Source organism: Macrotis lagotis, chromosome 2, assembly GCF_037893015.1.
Source record: "Macrotis lagotis isolate mMagLag1 chromosome 2, bilby.v1.9.chrom.fasta, whole genome shotgun sequence".
Taxonomy (NCBI): Eukaryota; Metazoa; Chordata; class Mammalia; order Peramelemorphia; family Peramelidae; genus Macrotis; species Macrotis lagotis.
Window position 1 is genome coordinate 62,923,122 of NC_133659.1, and position 18,086 is coordinate 62,941,207.

Genomic DNA, 18,086 nt, shown 5'->3' on the forward strand with positions numbered 1-18,086 from the left:
ATACTGATGCCTCTATTCTTCATGAAATAAATAGAATACTTGTAGAGAGGAAAAATAGAATTTTAAGGAGAAGAGATTTTTTTAAAGAGAATATTGCCAAGTAGCAGAAAAGCATTTAGTTCCTTTTATATTTGAGAACCTATTTATTTCACAGTTTTGCCTTCTTTTTTTTTTTTGTTTTTTTTGCTTTATGTTGTTTCCTATGGGAAAAGATAAGCCTTTGATTTTTTTTTTTTAACCATAGAGCCAATCATGTTAAGAAATGAGTTAAGAAACTCACTTTGGGGAGTGGAGGTTGGGAGGGCTGAATGACTCCTAGGTTATCAATCTGGGACACTGAGCAGACAATGTTGCCCTTTATAATAAAAGGGAAGGTAAGAAGTAGAAAGGTTGAGAGGGAAAGATTTAATGAGTTCTGTTTTGGAATTTTTTGAAGTAATGATACTCTATTTTGGTCATATCACTCCCAAGTGGCCATTCCCTTAATTTGGACCTTGATGAGAAAAGTAACTGAGAGGTCAAGGAAAATATCAACTGGTCTAATTCACTGGAATCTTTTCAACATTTTTCCCTGGTCAAGAGAATCCAAGTGTATCAGTTCTCTCTACCCAAAGCCATCTAAAAGTACCATCTGTCATTTCTAGAGAGTAAAAGTACAATGAAGCTTGCATATTGAAACTTGCCTTTTATCAGTTAAACTTGGACATCCTAGAACAGCCAGACGGGTTCTACCCAAATTTGGAAAGTTACATCTTTAAAACTGAAATGTCAGCATACTCCAAAGGCTCTTAGCTGTGTAAATAAATACCAAGAGAGAGAGCGAGCAAGAGCACAAGAGTGCAAGATTTTGATATCCATTTAAGATAACTGTGATTCTTCATTGAGTTACAGTAGAGAGCCAAAGCTAACAAAAAAAATTGATAAATTTTAACCTGGTGTAGCTGGAGATTTAAAAAAAAAATCTTTCAACCCCAAGAGAATATTGCTTTATAAAGGGAGTTTACTTGACTTCTTCCTCCTTTCATTTTATTATTTTGTGACTTTTTCCTGATGAAACCAGGTGAAATGTGAATAACTTCTCCATTACCTGGAAATGATATAATCAGTAATGTTGCTTTCTGGTATTTGTGAAGGTCTCAGATCAACCTTATGGTCAGTGGACCCTCAGCCTCTTACTTCCACTCTTGGGATTTTTCATCCAAGTTATAGAACCTCAGTTGATAAGTCAGGTAAGAAAAATTGTTCCTGAATAAATTGAACTTCTCAGTTATTTTGGTTTCTACTCATTTAACAATGGTTATTTTGAAAGATATATTTTTTACTTTATTTGATTTTACCATTACTGATCTATGTATAAACTGCATGGAGACTTAATCCTCAAATTATGTTTGTCTTATTTATTCAGAGGCTAGTTATCCCTTCTCTTTCCTTTCCTTTCCTTTTTTTTTTTTGCAAGTCTTGTAGAAACTTTACAGATAAAACCATTTTCTACATAGTACTGTGAATGAAAGTACCAGCTCTCAAAAGCAATCCCAGGTCAGCTGTTACTTTTTTTTCCCACCACCTAGCAGTCAGAGGTTGCAGGTCAGTAAACTGTAATCTAGGAAAACTTCTGTGCTATGGGGTGGAGTGAGATCATGTCCAACCTAGGTGACTTGTTTTCCCTCAGTAGAGTACCATAGGGGTAGGGAAGTTTCAGGGCTTAAATAACTCTCATCTTCTAGGGAATCTTTGTAGAAGTAGATAAACTATTCTCTCTCTCTCTGGTGGTTTTAAACTGAGTGAGATTACTAAATGTCTAAACATTATAGCCTCTCCAGGTGTGGTTTAGAAACTACAGAAGGGCACTAAAATCAATGGATACACACGCACTCAGAAATCTGCTCCACTAAATCAGAATCTGGTTTGAACTCAAAAGGTATTATCCATTAATGAGTGATCTAGGCCACAACTCATTTTATTATTAATTCATTTTATTAGATTGAGTATAGTTTTCTAGTATGTCAGGATCTTCTTGGATTCTGATTCTGCCATCAAGTGTGTTAGCTAAACCTCCAACTTTTTGTCAATTTGCAGATTTGATAAATACATTATCTGTCTACCTTTATCCAAGTCATTGACAAAAATGTTAAATAGTCCTAGTCCAGACCCGACACCTAGTGCAGCATTCCACTGGTCAGCTGCCATGATAAAAATTGAACCATTTAAAGCATCTCTCTGATTCTGGTCATTGACCAGTTCTGAACTCATCTAATTACCCTATCATCAAGACCAATCCTCTTTATTTTCTTTTACAAGAAAATATGGGATAGTTTAAAGCACTTTATTGAAATATTGATTAAATCATAACTACAGTATTCCTCTCATCTATAAGTTTAATAATCTTGTCAAAAAAAGAACAGAAATTGTGCTTATCTAACATAACTTGTTCTTTATGAAGCCCTCTGCAGATTCTTTTTACATTCTGACTCCCTTTTATAGATAATAAATTAAAGGACTTGCTAATGTTCATATAGATGATGAATGTCAGGGGCAGGATGCAAAATTAAGTCTCTCTTGACTCCAAGCTCAGCACTCTTTACAATACATTGAGATTTCTGTCTTCAGTATTACACCTTAAAAAAAATAAATTTTTTTCATACATAATTTATGTATGGTCCATTCTCTCATTTATTCAAATGGAGTAGATTCTTTTTCTCAATCTGGTATATCTTAATTAATGTAATATATTCTGTTTCAAAATTCATTTACATAAACATGCACATATAATATCCATATATAACATAAAGGTATATATTCTGGATAGTAGGAAATAATAAATGGATTATAATTATAAGAAATCTCCAACTTACCTCTGTATATGTAAATAGTAGCCTGACCCAGTACTTGTAGAAATTTCCTTTACTCTTCCCTGTTCCTAGTATTCATTTTTTTCTTTTTTTTTTGGTCTATTTATTTTATATTATTACAATAATCTTGTTTTGAGAGTAAACATAAACCCCCCTCTCCCCCCCAAAAAAGATGAGAAACCTCAAGAATAGTGAGAGAGAAAAAAAATGTACTTAAGTCTGTGCTCAGGTTCCAATGGCTTTGTCTCTGGAATGAATTGCCTTCTTTATCATAAGTCTACCAGAGAAGTTGCTTCAATATTTTTCCCATAATTACTATTACTAGCAGTATTTCCCTCCACTCAATTCCTTCCCATTCTCATTTATTCTATACTCTCTCTCCTTTCGCCCTGTCCCTGCTCCAGAAGTGTGTTGTATCTGAGTAACCTCTCCCATGATCTTCCCTCTCTTCTATCACCTATTCCCCCCTTCCCTCCCCCATTCTCCCTTATCCCATCCCTTTTCCGCTCATTTTTCTCTAGGTTAAGAGACATTTCTATACCCTATTAAGTGTGAATGTTATTTCCTCTCTGAGCCATTTCTGATAAGAATGAAGGCTCACTCATTTTCCTTCACCTTTCCCTGTTTCACTCCATTGAAAAAGCTTTTTCTTGACTCTTATGTGTAATGTCTTAGCCCCTACTCCCTCTCCTTTCACTTCCTCCCAGGACTTTCCTTTATCACCCATTGACTCCATCTTTTTACTATATTATACCATTATTTTCAGCTCCTTCCTGTGCCTTGTCTATATATGCTCCTTCTAATTGCTCTTATGAGAAAGTTCATGTGAATTCTCAATATTTTCTTCCCATGCAGGATTACAAACAGTTCAACCATCATTAAGTTCCTCATAGTTAGTCCTTCTCATCCACCCCTTCTATGGTTCACCTGAGTCCTGTACTTGGAGATCAAACTTTCTGTTTATCTCTGATTGTTTCAGTAGGAAAGTTTGAAAGTCCCTTGTTTCATTGAAAGTCCATCTTTTCCCCCTGAAAGAGGATGTTCAGTTTTTCTGGGTAGTTGATTCTCAGTTGTAAACCAAGATCTTTTGCCCTCCAGAATATCATATTCTGGAGGCCTTAATGTAGATGCTGCCAGATCCTGTGTAATTCTGACTGTGGAGCTATGGTAGTTGAATTGCTTATTTCTGAAAGCTTTTAGTATTTTCCTCTTTGACTTGGGAGTTTGGGAATTTGGCTATAATATTCCTGGAAGATCTTTTTCTGGAGGTGAATGGTGAATTCCCTCAATTTCTATTTTACCCTCTGCTTCTAGGGTCTCAGGGTAATTTTGCAGTATCATTTCTTGAAAAATGAAGTCTAAGCTCTTTTCCTGGTCATGACTTTCAGGTAGCCCAATAATTTTTTAAATTATTTCTTCTGGATTGGTTTTTGAGGTTGGTTGTTTTTTCCAATGAGATATTTCACATGTTTTTCTAATTTTTGTTTTATTCTTTGGAATAGTTTTCTTTCTTTCTTTCTTGCAAAGTCATCAACTTCCTTTAGTTCCATTCTCCATTTGAAGGAGTTATTTTCTTCAAAGAGCTTTTTTAATCTCCTTTTCCAGCTGGCCAATTCTGCTTTTTTTTTTTTTTTTTTTTTTTTAGATTTTGCAAGGCAATGGGGTTAAATGGCTTGCCCAAGGCCACATGGCTAGGTAATTATTAAGTGTCTGAGGCTGTATTTGAACTCAGGTATTCCTGACTCCAAGGCCAATGCTCTATCCACTGCGCCACCTAGCTGCCCCCAGCCAATTCTGCTTTTTTAAGGCATTCCTCTCCTCATTTGGCTTAAACTGGGTTTTAACATACTATTTTCTTCAGTATTTTTTTGTATTTCTTTCATCAAGCTTCTGATTTGGTTTTCATGATTAATCTGCATTCTCCTCCCAGTTTTTCCTCTACCTCCCTTAATTGCATTTCAAAGTCTATTTTTGAGCTCATCCCTAGCCTGACCCCATTTTCTGTTTCTCATGGAGGTTTTGGGTACAGAAGCTTTGATTTTGTAATCTTCTGAATCTTCCATGGGACCAGAGTAATTTTCTATGGTCAGATTCTTCTTTTTCTTTTATTTGCTCATTTCCTCAACCTATGACATTTACCATACTTCCAAGACTTTGGGTTTTTTGGGGGACAACCCATAGGGACCTTAATTCCTCCAAGGTCTTGTGAGAGGCTCTGAGCCCAAACTGTAACCTGGATTTCAGCGTGGGCAAACAGCTGAGTCCCCCTTACCATCTGTGAGCTGAGGGCTCACTCAGTCTTTTCATGGGTTCTGCCCCTCAAATTTTTGTCTAGAGTCATAATTTGATGGCTTTTGGAGTTTTGGGGGGAATGGGTTTCCAGGAATTCCTGCCTTCACGCCGCTTTCTTGTCTCTGTCCCCCCCCCTTATCTGTTCCTAGTATTTGTGGAGGTCACTATAGATAAATTCCTGTTATCCCACATTAAGTCAGAATGGAGAACTGTTGTTTAGTGTTTCAGTTTTTTCACATTTATTTAGAGTTTCTCTATGCCCTAATAAATGGTTCATTTGTGTCTCTAATTGCAGGGTATTTTTTTGTTCCCCTTCCTCTTTTAAGTCAGGATTTTTGTTCCACAGTTTGACTTTGCTTAAGTTGTTTTGACTTTATTGTCCTAGGCTTTCTTTCCCCCCCCCCCAGCCCCCCTTCCCTTCTACCCTTTTTCTCCAACCTTTACATAATCTTAGAATTTCTTACCCATTGGTTTTTCTTTTCTTCTCTTTTCCCACATCTTTTACTTAGAAGCACTTCTTTACCATATTCTCTTCATTGAATCTCTTCCCTTTTCTCTATTTTGAACTATTCTTTGATTCATACTTGATATCTTAATTTATTCCTTTCTAATCTCTTTGCATTCCTCTGAATTACCAAGTTTGAGCTTTCTAACATTTTCCCTTATTACCTGGGTAGGTCTTACCCCATCATTCCTTTTTTTTTTTTTTCCTGTTGTGTCTCCCTTTTAGAAATACAATGCATGAAAGATATGGTGAGTTCAGAGCCATTTCCAAGTGGAAGAAATCAACATCTATCCCATAGCATGTTAAATTCTGCCTCATTTTCCGTGTAAGCTCCCCTCTCTTTGATCTCCAAATCCTGTATATACTGGCTGTCCCAGGAGCTCTGATTTTCTTTTTTTGTGATGAGATGTTATTCCTAGAGACACAACTTTCTCTGAGGAAAAGATCTCACTCTGCACTCTGATCTTAATCTCTTATTATAGACATATTCTGCTTCCTCCCTAGCAGTGGGACACTCCCCACATTGGGATTTTGAGTTCCTTCCTTTTACCATCCTTTCTATTGTCCTCTAGTCCTTCTTAGTAGACTACAAGAGACTACAAGAGTTGTATTCCCTTCTTTGTTGGCCTGTGGACTCAACTATGATACATCATACCTTCTCCTAGTTCTCTGCCTCTCCTCTTTTCATGTATTCATCCTCCCATTCTGTGATTTAGTCCCACAAAATACACTGATTCTCTTTGAGGGTTATGGGGTTTAGTCTTTGTTCTAGACTGTCTTTTTTCCTGTTTCTTTAAATTTTACTTTCATCTTTATCACCTGTGTGCTTTTTTTTTTTAATCTTTAAATGTTCTATTATTGTCAGTTTTTTCTTTACTTTCCTTTTTTTGGTATTTACATTTATTTACCTTTTTTTTTTTTGTTATTATTAGTATTTCCAAGTCAGATCATCTACTCTCATCAGGCTTCTCTTACCTCTCCCATCTCTAGCTGCCTCTTGCCCCACTTACCCCAATGCTTTAAATGCCTCTTTTTTTTCCCACTTAATATTGGGGGGGGGGTTGTTGATAATCATGCTCAGTTTTTCAGGATTTATTTTGTGTCACATTTTTGAACTCTTTAGTACCTCAAAATATATTTTGCCTTTTGCTTCTGTGGTTTCTTTTGAGTACAAAATAGTCTGGTGTCAGGGCAGTTAGATGGTGCACTGGATAGAGCACTGGCCCTGGAGTCAGGAGGACCTGAGTTCAGATGCAGCCTCACTTAATAATTACCTAGCCGTGTGACCCTGGGCAAGTCACTTAACCCCACTGCCTTTCAAAAACAAAAACAAAAAACAAACAAAGCAGAATAGTCTGGTGTTATTTGAATTTCCTTTTTATTTGGAGGTCTTTTTCTTAGCTACTTGCAAAATTTGTCGCAATTGGAAAGTGTTAAATTTCTCCCACTATATAACTTAGCATATTAATCTTAGGATGTTTTTCCTAAAGGCATTCTATGAGTTCTTTTGATTGGTGCTTTATTTCCTGCCTGATGGCATTCAGAGTTTTTGGTTGGTTATGTTCTTCTGAGCTATTTTATCTCTAGGCAGTCTGTCTTCAAAAACAATGATGTTTAAATGCCCTGATGAAAGTTAACAAATCGGGGGCGGTTAGGTGATACAGTGGATAGAACACTGACCCTGGAGTCAGGAGTACCTGGGTTCAAATCCAGCCTCAGACACTTAATAATTACCTAGCTGTGTGGCCTTGGGCAAGCCACTTAACCCCATCTTCCTTTCCAAAAAAAAAAGGTTAAAAAAAATCATTAATACAAATCAGAGGTATAATGTGTGAGAATTAAAGCTGCTTACTGGAGTAGGTTCTTTTGATGTTGAATGTAGTGAAAAAAACACAATATATTTATATAAACATCTCTAAAATTTTATGTTTAGGAACATTCCTTTTATTGAGTACTACTACTACTACTAAAATGATTAAGAAATCTTTGTTTACTAGAAGTATTTTTATCACAAAGGGAATTTTTATTGTAAAGAGGATTTACTTCCTGAATTTGTTTAATTTCCATATTGTGCTAGTATATTTTAAATAATTTGATTTAAAACACTTCACTTATACACATCTAAAAATTATATATATATATATATATATAAAACTGATATACATATACATCATTTCTTAAAGTTATATTCTCTAATTTTATGATCTTTAACCTTGTCAAATTTTATAAGACAAATGTTAAGTTTAGAATTGATTGTTTTAAGTCTTGAGTAGTCTGTGAGCAGCTAATGTTTCAGTATATAAGTATTCTTAAGTCTTATTTTTTTTTTTTTTGAGGTGTTAACTCTGCAATCTTCTCTACTGAAATCAGAGCCCCCTGACTATGTCCGTTTGGCAGTTCTGGATTTTGTGTCTTCTTTAGGGAGAATTTTTATTCCACAAGTTATCCAGGTAATCCTCTAAAGCTCTATTGTTCCTGTGTTATTGAACTTTAAATTTCTTGTCTCTTGAAGGAATGATGCCTATATAATACTTAGTTTTTGACTTTGTGTTACTAACATCTCATGGGTTTACTGAATATGATGGAGAAACAAAGTATTTTCTCATTTTTAAAAATTAACGAGTATTTTCTCTTTTTCCCTACTGTCTGCAACCTCTCAACAAGCAAAGCAGATTCTCTCATTGGCCATGTCAGAAATGTCTCTCCCCTTCAGCATTTTGAATCAGCCACCTCTCTGGCAAGAAGTAGATAGTATGCTTCTTGTTCATTTCTCTGGATTTGTGGTTTTTTATTACCTTAATCAATGTTCTTAAGTCTTCCAGAAAAACAAATATATTTTTATAAGAGATAATAAAAACAAGTCAAATCAGCAAGAATTTAGTAAGAGCTTACTGTATGCTTAACATTGTGCTAAATGAAATGGATATCAAAACCTAATAAATAAATCTGAGGATCATGTATATAGAGGTGGTAATTTTGTCCCTCCATGGGAGCTGATGAGATCACCAAATGACATGATATAGAGGGAGAAGAGAAGAGGATTTGGGACAGATCTTCAGGGACATACCATGGTTAGTAAGTGTAACCTGAAAGAAAATTCAGCAAAGGAGACAGAGGAGAAGCAGGCATACAGATAGGAGAACCAGGAGACGGCAGTGTCATGAAAATAGAGAAAAGAGTGTCAAGGAGAAAAGGGTAATTGACAGTTGGAATCTGGAAAAAAGTAAAAACAGAAGAGAATTAAGAATAGGTAGTGATTTATCAAATAAGAAATCATTGGTACCTTTAGGGAAAAATAGTTTCAGTTGAAAGAGGTCAGAAACCAACTGATTAATGAAGAAGAGAGTGGGAAGAAAGGATTTGGAAATACCAATCATAGAAAACCTTCACAAGTTTAACCTCAAAAATGATGAGAGATATAGCATGATAGATAGTGGGAATGGATAGATCTATTTTTAAAGATAGGGAAGACATGTTCTTATTAATAATGATGATAATTATAGCTAACATTTTCATTTTCTTATTTGATCTTCCCCCTAGGTGCTACTATTCCCATTTCATGGATAAGAAAACTGAGGCAGACAGAGATTAAGTGATTTTTTTTTTCAGAGTTACATAGACTGTGTTTGGGGCAGGTTTTGAAGTCAGATCTGACTCCAGGTTCAGCTGCCTCCTGGCTCTTTGTAGGCAGTAGGGATGTAGCTAATGATAAGGAGAGATTGAAGATTGTTGAGACAGTGGATTGATAGAAGGAGCAGGTGACTGAAGAAAAGGAGATAGGATACTCTGCATCTGTAGAGGGTACACCTTGGCAAGAAGGATTGCTTCTTCACAACATACATAGGTGAAGGATGGGATGTGACACAAGTCATGTTAGCAATATGAGAGGAAAAGAGAGGGAGTCCTCAGGCAATGGCTTGAATGTTTTCATTTAAATATGGAAGTTGATGGAAATGGTAGGGCAAGCCACATAGGGTTTTAGGAGGAATGAGAAGGCTTAAAAAAAAAGATGTAGTTAATGGAGTAGTAAGTTAATTATGGAGGTGTATAAAGATTGCCTTATATCAATGAGGTTCCAAGTGGTGGTTTTGCAACATGAATTTGTAGAAGACTTAGTATGATTTTGTGATTCCCCCCCCCAACATTATTGTGCTTAAAGTAAGTAGGTAACAAAGACAGCAAGACTGTGGGAATAATTAAAGATGGAGGCTCAGCATGGCAGGATCAGCAGTAGGTGGAGGACAAGAGAGTCAAGAAAAGTGGACAATGTAAAATTGAATTAGTTCATCAAAAGGCCAATGCGATAGGGAAGGGAAGACTGTTCAGAAAGTAAAAACAGTGATGGCCTGGGAAAGAACCAGGGGATAAACAGTTATTTTCTTAGTGCAGAATATATCTAAAAGTATGAATAATTTAATAATGTCTGACGCAACTTTCCCTCTCTAGCATCTTCAAGGCTTTGGATAATAAAATGCATTTTTGGATATAAAAGTGTCACCTTATTGGTATAGAATAAATTCCTTAATATATGATATAAAATCAAGACACATTTATTAAATGCCTTGTGTATTCCACATACAATTCCAATCACTGGAACTACAAAGGTAAGCCAAAAACAAAACAAAAATATTTTTGCCCCAAGAAGCTTAGTCTAATGAGGATAACAGCTATGTTGTCAAGATGGGTGAAGGATAAATTGGAGATCAGCACAAAGGGAAGGCACTACTATTAAGGGAGATCGGAAAAGCCTTGTAAAAGATTGACTTTTACCTGGGACTTGAAAGAAGTCAGGAGGCAGAGATGAAGGAGAGAATTGTTGGCATAAGCTGGACCTGGAAAAAAAGCCCATTAAGAGATGAAGTGTCTTGTTAAAAAAAAAAAAAAAACAGAAGGAAGACCAGTGTCATTGGATCACTGAGTTCTTGGAGAAATGTAAGCTATAAGTAAGATGAAAAAAGTAGGAAGACACCTGATTACAAAGAGTTTTAGAAGTCAAATGTTTGCATTTTAGGCTTGGAGCTAACAGAAAACCACTAGAGTTGATGGAATAGATGGGTGATTTTGCCTTTCCAAAGACCACTTTGATAGCCAGGTGGAAGATGGTCTGTAATGGGGAGAGACTTAGGACAAGAGACCAGTCAGAAGGTGATAGGAGTTGTATAGACAGATGGCTAAGACCTTCACTGAGGTGCTGATGTTATCAGGAGAAAGGGAGAAGAGAGAGTATCCAAGAGCTGTTCTGAGAGTAGAACTTACAGGCCTTAGCACTTGACTAGATGCATATAGAAAGAATGAGAAGTCAAAGCCTGGATGACTAGTAAGATTCTGGGGCCTTTCACAAACTGGTTTTTGTAGGTCCCTAGAGATGAAATGAGGAGATAAGAGTCTAGGTTGAATGAAAATCTTTTTCTTGCCTTGTTTTGACTGCATTTCACATTTATTTGATTTAAGATACTCATCAATCCCTAAGACCTGATTTAAAAAGATGTGAATTACAAAGTTTATATCTTTGCATAGCTGTCAACATATTCAACTAAAATGGTATTTGATGCCTTTAATCCAAGTGGTCAATGTGAGAGAAAGAGAGAGAGAGAGGACTTCAAAGAATCTTATTAAAACTTAACTGTAAAATGTGAGCAATTATTTAGGAAAATAAATTTGAAGTTGAGGCTCTGGGGATGTTTTCTAATGCTGCATAGAATTATTGTCTAATTTATTTTGCCTACATTATTTCTAATGAATATAAAAATTTATCAGGGCACAAAATTCATTATGATTCTGGGTTTATTAATGTTAAGAATTTGTAATTTTGAGAAAAATGAATTATAGAGTATTTAAAGAAATATCTTGAACCACCAAATGAATTAAACTTATAAAATATAATTGATTACATACTTAAATGGATGCTTTATTTTGTCAATGTGTGATGTTTCCTCCAGAGATTCAGATCATAAAGTTTCAAAGCCTGACCATTCTTTGCAACTTTGTCTTTACCTGTCTATAATAAGTTTGTCAATGGAGTCTACCATATGAGCTAGTTTCCTTGTTTTCTCTAGACATTACAAAATACCAGTAGACACATAGTTTTTTCCAGAGGTTATCCTTATCACATGACCAAGCCATTTTTTCCTCTCAAACATTTGAAAATTTTAGTTTACTCTGGCCATCCCATGCCTTTTGAAAATAAAAATAATAAAACAAACCATTGTTGAGCTTTAATATTAACTGAGGTCTTTTTGTTTTCCCTTTGGATAATAAGCTCTTTTCTTCTTGCAGGAAAAAATTTTACCTAGTTTGCCTTGCATTTTTACTTTGCTACTAACTGATAAGAATTGGCTGATAGAACAGCACACCTTGGAGGCATTCACAGAGTTTGCGGAGGTAAATTTAAGACTAGAGTCTAATTGAGTGAATCCACTAATTTGTTTTTTTTAAACCAATAAATAATTACTGTATTGTGTGAGAACTTTCTGTCTTCACTAATTGCTTGGGTTCTGCCATGAATCTTAGCACTACCAGGTTCTGGTCCTTCATTTATTAAGAGCAGGGCCGTCCAACTTTACTTTTTTTGTTTTGGAAAAAATAGACAGTATATTTTGATTTGCCATTTTAGTAAAAGCTCTGTAGTAGCTCAACTTTGTTTACTAAAGCATTTAGTAAACCCACAGGCAGGTTGCTTAAAATTACACTGTTGGACTGCCCATGGCCACATTTTCGATAGCCCTGATTAAAGTCATTAGTTAGGACTGGTTCACTTCCTGAGTTTAATATTATTCCACAGCCATGCTTCACAAGGCTATATACATATATATGTGTGTGTGTGTGTGTGTGTGTGTTTATGTATATATATATGTATGTATGTATATGTATGTATGTGTGTGTATATGTATGTATACATACACATATATGTATGTATGTGTGTATATATACATATATATGTATGTATATATATATATGTTCCCCAACAAAAGTCATTTCAAAATTGCCTCATTAAAACATTTTTATAACCAAAGCCACCATATTATAGATTCTTACTATAACATTTGCACAATTACCTGAATCACAAATTGAATGCTAGCATTTGAACCCTAGTAGTTTGAACTCCTCCATGTGAGTCTGCTTATTTTGTTTATAGAGAACCCCATAATGTTAGTTTCCAAATGTACTTTTCCTTTTCCATTTAATGCAACTGTTAGGCAGGCATTCCTAATATAATATGGTCGCAGAATTGGTATCCATATGAGACAAAGCCAAGTCTTCTGATTTTCTTTTTAATCTATTACCCACACTGTTTTTCTTAGGATTTGTTGTAGTCGTATTTAAAAAAAAAAAAAGCCATTTCCCAATTGACAATTGGTCAAAGGATGTACAAAAGCAATTTATAATTTACAGCTGAGGAGATCAAAGCAATCCATGGTCATATGAAAAATTGCTCTAAATCATTACTTATTTGAGAAATTCAAATTAAATCTTCTCTGAGGTACCACCTCACACCTCTCAGACTGGCCAATATAACCAGAAAGGATAATAATCATTGTTGGAAGGGTTGTGGGAAATCTGGGACACTATTACATTGTTGGTGGAGCTGTGAACTCATCCAGCCTTTCTGGAGAGCAATCTGGAATTATACCCAAAGGGCAACAAAAATGTGCATACCCTTTGATCCAGCAATACCACTACTGGGTCTATACCCTGAAGTGATAATGAAAAAGGGTAAAAAGCATCACTTGTACAAAAATATTCATAGCAGCCCTGTTTGTGGTGGCAAAGAATTGGAAATTAAGTGAATGTCCTTCAATTGGGGTAATGGCTTAGCAAACTGTGGGATATGTCATGGAACACCATTGTTCTATTAGAAACCAGGAGGGGTAGGATTTCAGGGAAGCCTGGAGGGATTTGCATGAACTGATGCTGAGTGAAATGAGCAGAACCAGAAGAACACTGTACACCCTAACAGCAACATGGGGGCAATGATCAACATTAATAGACTTGCTCATTCCATCAGTGCAACAATCAGGGACAATTTGGGGCTGTCTGCAATGAAGAATACAATATGTATACAGAGAAATAACTGTGGATTTTGAACAAAGACCAAGAACTATTACCTTAAATTTAGGAAAAAAAACCTGATATATTATTGTCTGATCTTGTCATCTCTTGTGCTTTATGTTTCTTCCTTAAGGATATGATTTCTCTCTCATCACACTCAATTTGGATCAATGCATACCATGGAAACAATATAAAGACTGACAAATTGCCTCCTGTGGGGAGTGGGGGGGAGGGAAGTAAGATTGAGGGGAAAATTGTAAAACTCAAAATAAATAAAATCTTAAAAAATATATAAATATATATAATGAAAAGAGTAATGATAATTTGTTCAAAATATTTCTCAACAGGGAACAAACCATGAAGATATAGTTCCACAGTGTCTTAATTCTGAAGAAACTAAGAACAAGGTTATAAGCTTTCTAGAAAAGGTATTTATATAGCCAAAATATAATCCTATTTTATGTTCACTTGTATATTACCTTTTGTGAAATTTTATAAATGTGCTAGTTTGAATGTTTGCTTTTAGTTAATATTTCTGTATAATGCATGCCTGTTTATCACAGTTTTGTATTCTATTTTAAAGAATAATATAGAAAACCAAAAAACTTGAGTTATTTTTCTTTGAAATCCCCAAATATTACTAGACTTTCTTTGTTTTAGATTTCTTCTTGTATTCTTTCCATTTTCTCATGTTGATAGCAATTTTACTTTTTCCTGAAAGACAATTCATCCATGTAATCATTGTCCAGTGTTTTTTCTTCTTTCTTTCGGCAAGACCTGGAAACTCATTGAATGTGGGAGATGAGAGATAGGAAAGATTCAAGGATGACCAGAATTACAAAATTTGGTACCTGGTAGGATGGGCTTCAGTTACCTTAATGCCAGTCAGATGACACTTATCCCTGTGATCTGGCCCTAATCTCTGTCATGAATTGTCTCCATTCTTGCATTTCCAGTTACCTGTTGAAAGTTCATCTGTATTTTTAATATTTCAAGTGAAACTCAAAAATCTCCCCTCCTCATTTCTCTCTTTTATCCTAGTCATGACCCATGACTCTCCTCTCTCCCTCATCCCCAGATATCAACTCCCAGACTTTTGACAATCTCCTGTATCTTTCCACTTCTTTCTACTTTCATGACCACCACCTTGGTTCAGGTCTTACTGCCTCCTGCCCTGACTATTATAACAACCTTATAATCTTTCTCTTCTATCACTCTTTCCCCCTTTCTAATCAGTTCTCCCAGCTTTCAATATAGTCCTCTTAAGACAAGGTCTGATTTTTTTTTAACAAAGTGCCCTTACTCACTCTTGATGACCCTCCAAACTCAACTTTGGAGGCTTCACACTCTCCTTCAAAAATTCAGCATTTAGGAGGTGCTTCTGGACATGGACAAAAGTTGTCCTCTTTCATTGACCTTTTCAGGTCAACTCAGGGAAGGGCTATTTTCTCAGAGAAGCTATATAGTTTTAGAAGAAACTATTAAAAATCCTTTATTCTGGTTTTCTGTTAACAGGCATGTTGAGTCCAAAGCAGCATCTCTATCTCTTCTGTATTCATCTTTGTCCAAATATACCTAACAATGCTATTTTTTTAATTTTATAATTTTTATGAATCTTAACTCTGCCCAACTTTTAATCTTCCTGATACTATTTTTATCCATCTACTATCTTTCTTTTGTATATCCCTTCATTATGTATACCCCTTCTTTTGTACATTACATTTTAATTTCAGCTCATTGGTGATCTCTTACTAAAATCCAATCTTCATAAATGCTGCTTCTTCCTTTACTTCCTCCTAAGTTTTCAACATTTCATGTTTGAGGCTTCCCAGTTCTGCTGAATTTATTAGAGATAGATATCCACTTTCCTAAATTTAAGTAACATTGAACCTCAATGTCAAGGAGTCATATCCAACCCTTAAGAAAACAATCAGTATAATTTGTTTTTGTTTGTCCTTTGTTCTCAAAGAGGACCATGATATCAGGGAAGTGGTGCCATGGCAAGCTCATGAATTGGATTTGGGGGACTGTGCTGAGTCACCAGCCTCACTTTCTCCTCTAGAGACATCTGGGTCCAGTAGCCAGATAGGAATCAGAACAACTGGAGATGGCCCTGGTTGCAAGGTGACCACGCAACTAGTATGTGTTAAGGATCTGAGGCTGAATTTGAACCCAGGTCCTCCTGACTCTTAGGTCAGTGCTCGATTCGCTGTACCACTAACGTATTGCTCACAAATGATCACCAAACACTACTTAAAGACCCTAAGTGATGGGGAATGTGACTTTTTTATGAGGCAGCTCATTCCATTTCTAAACAGTTCTTAATATTTAGAAAGTTTTTCCTCAGTCAAAATAATATTTCCCTGAACCATTGACTGGCCAATAGGGATGGAGCAGGACAAGTTTAAGTCCTCTTCCACATTACAGCCCTTCTACCTTAACATCTAAATGATGTGTTTGGCTGTGCTCAAATTCTCTTCTTTGTCATCAAGAAGTCTGAAAGTATGGACACAGAGAGGGAAAATCCTATACTAGAAATAGCAAGTGAGGGGAAGTAATTAGCCTTCAGTCTAGAAAGATGATTTTAAATGGCAAACCAAAGGAATGGATCCTTGAATCCTAGGGAGTGACTGAAAGATTATCAAACTTGTAGCTCTGGAGGATGGATGAGAGGCAGAGGTCTTCCACAATCATAGGACCCCAAGATTGGAAGGGACTTCAGAGCTCCCCTAGGGCAACCCCCTTTTTCAAGCTTAAATCAACTAGACATTCCAACGTGAGGTACACTGTACCAGGCTCCCATATGGACGGATGGACTTGGGTTTTTTTGCATTCTATCACTTCATTTAGCACCATTAAAAATAAACATCTGCGTGTATGTGTATTAAGGCCTTATCTTTATTGCTTACTCCTACACCGAATGTTCCAAATAGCAGGTTCTATGTGCTTATGTTACAGACTAGACTGGTGGATGAATCAGCATGGGCCAGAGTGGACCGGATTAAGCAGGAGAAGGATGTCTTAAATGGACACTTTGTTAAAGTAAAGGTCGAAAGAGAAAGCTGTTTGCTAGCTGTACAGGTATGTTCTTCTGCCTTCAAACTTTGGTCAGAGGATGTTAAAATGATGAGTATTAAGTAGCACAAATGGTACTTAAACAGGAAAACAGTTATCAGACAGATTAGTGGGGTGCTCCCAACAGCAGCAGAGTTTCTTAAAGCATGACTTTTAAAACACTCCTGGTACTTAGTAAAAAAAAAAAGTTGAATCACTGTACTTGGTTATCTGTAGTGCAATAGAGATGTACTTCATAGCTAGTGATTTTTTTTTACCAAGTGATTTCACTTTATAGATTATATGTCATCAATCTACCAGTATTAAAATTAAAATTTTGTACAATGCTTGGAAAAAATGTCTTTTATAGGAAAAATCTAAGCTTTTTTTTAAGTTTTCAAAGATAATCTAAGCTATGTAATTTTTTATATATTGATACTATAATACCATCTAATATATGTAAATAAGCAAATCGACTGTAATACTGCTTCTCATGTTTTACTGGGCAAACATTTTAATACTTTTAAAAAAATTATTTGGCTCCAAGTCTGGTGAGCAAGACTTGAAATCAGTATCATCCAGTTGGTTAATGCTCCTTTTGATTAAAAATGATAAGCCATTATAAACAATGAGATTGAATCAGGATCAGATCTTATTATAGTAAATTCCATAAGCCTGTCTTTAAATTGCTATTAATCTCTTTAATTGATAATTCTAATGGCCCTTTCTCAGTCTTCATCATTCTTTTCTTTTTTTACATTGGTTGTATTTATTGTAGTTTTACTCTTCATTCTTAATAAGCAGTTGAATTAGATGTTGTGTACTTTTAGGTTTTTGTTTATATAAGCCCAATATCAAATTTCTGTCATCCTAAATCAACATTTATCAAGGCAGATTTCTCCTTCAGACTTTCTTCTGAAATTCTGCTAATAAATTCCAATTACAATAGGATGTAAAGATGCCTAGATATAACTTAGCTTCTAATATTTACAGATTGCTTATGATGATCTTGATGATGGAGATAAAAATCTCAAAACAAAACATTTACAGCTTCTGCTTGCAGTGTGGTCAAGCATTATACCAAAATATAAAGTATTAAACTAGTTAAAACAGACCATTAAACTAGTAAGTCTAAGAGTAACAAAATAAAACCTTAAATTAGTGGCTCTCATCCTACATTCACTGTACATAAAAAAAATATGGAACGCTTCACGAATTTGCGTGTCATCTTTGTGCAGGGGCCATGCTAATCTTCTCTGTATCGTTCCAATTTTAGTATATGTGCTGCCAAAGCGAGCACAGTGTTCATCATTCTTAACCTCACCTGCAGTCACTGA

The 18,086-nt window shown here is 35.5% G+C and overlaps 1 protein-coding gene and 1 non-coding gene across 5 annotated transcripts in view; one reads left to right on the forward strand and one right to left on the reverse strand.

Annotated features, from left to right (window-relative positions):
- The window catches only part of FIRRM (FIGNL1 interacting regulator of recombination and mitosis), a 78,503-nt gene that overhangs the window by 54,644 nt on the left and 5,773 nt on the right, over positions 1 to 18,086 (forward strand). For all 4 annotated transcript variants that reach the window (XM_074221974.1, XM_074221972.1, XM_074221973.1 and 1 more), the window contains 5 exons: positions 1,134 to 1,229; positions 7,983 to 8,096; positions 11,923 to 12,027; positions 14,043 to 14,123; positions 16,654 to 16,776. In XM_074221974.1, the coding sequence (XP_074078075.1) occupies positions 1,134 to 1,229; positions 7,983 to 8,096; positions 11,923 to 12,027; positions 14,043 to 14,123; positions 16,654 to 16,776 (519 nt within the window). The remainder of the gene's footprint in view (positions 1 to 1,133; positions 1,230 to 7,982; positions 8,097 to 11,922; positions 12,028 to 14,042; positions 14,124 to 16,653; positions 16,777 to 18,086) is intronic.
- LOC141515620 (U6 spliceosomal RNA) lies at positions 17,943 to 18,049 on the reverse strand. The gene has a single exon (XR_012476383.1). It is a non-coding gene; the product is annotated as a U6 spliceosomal RNA (small nuclear RNA).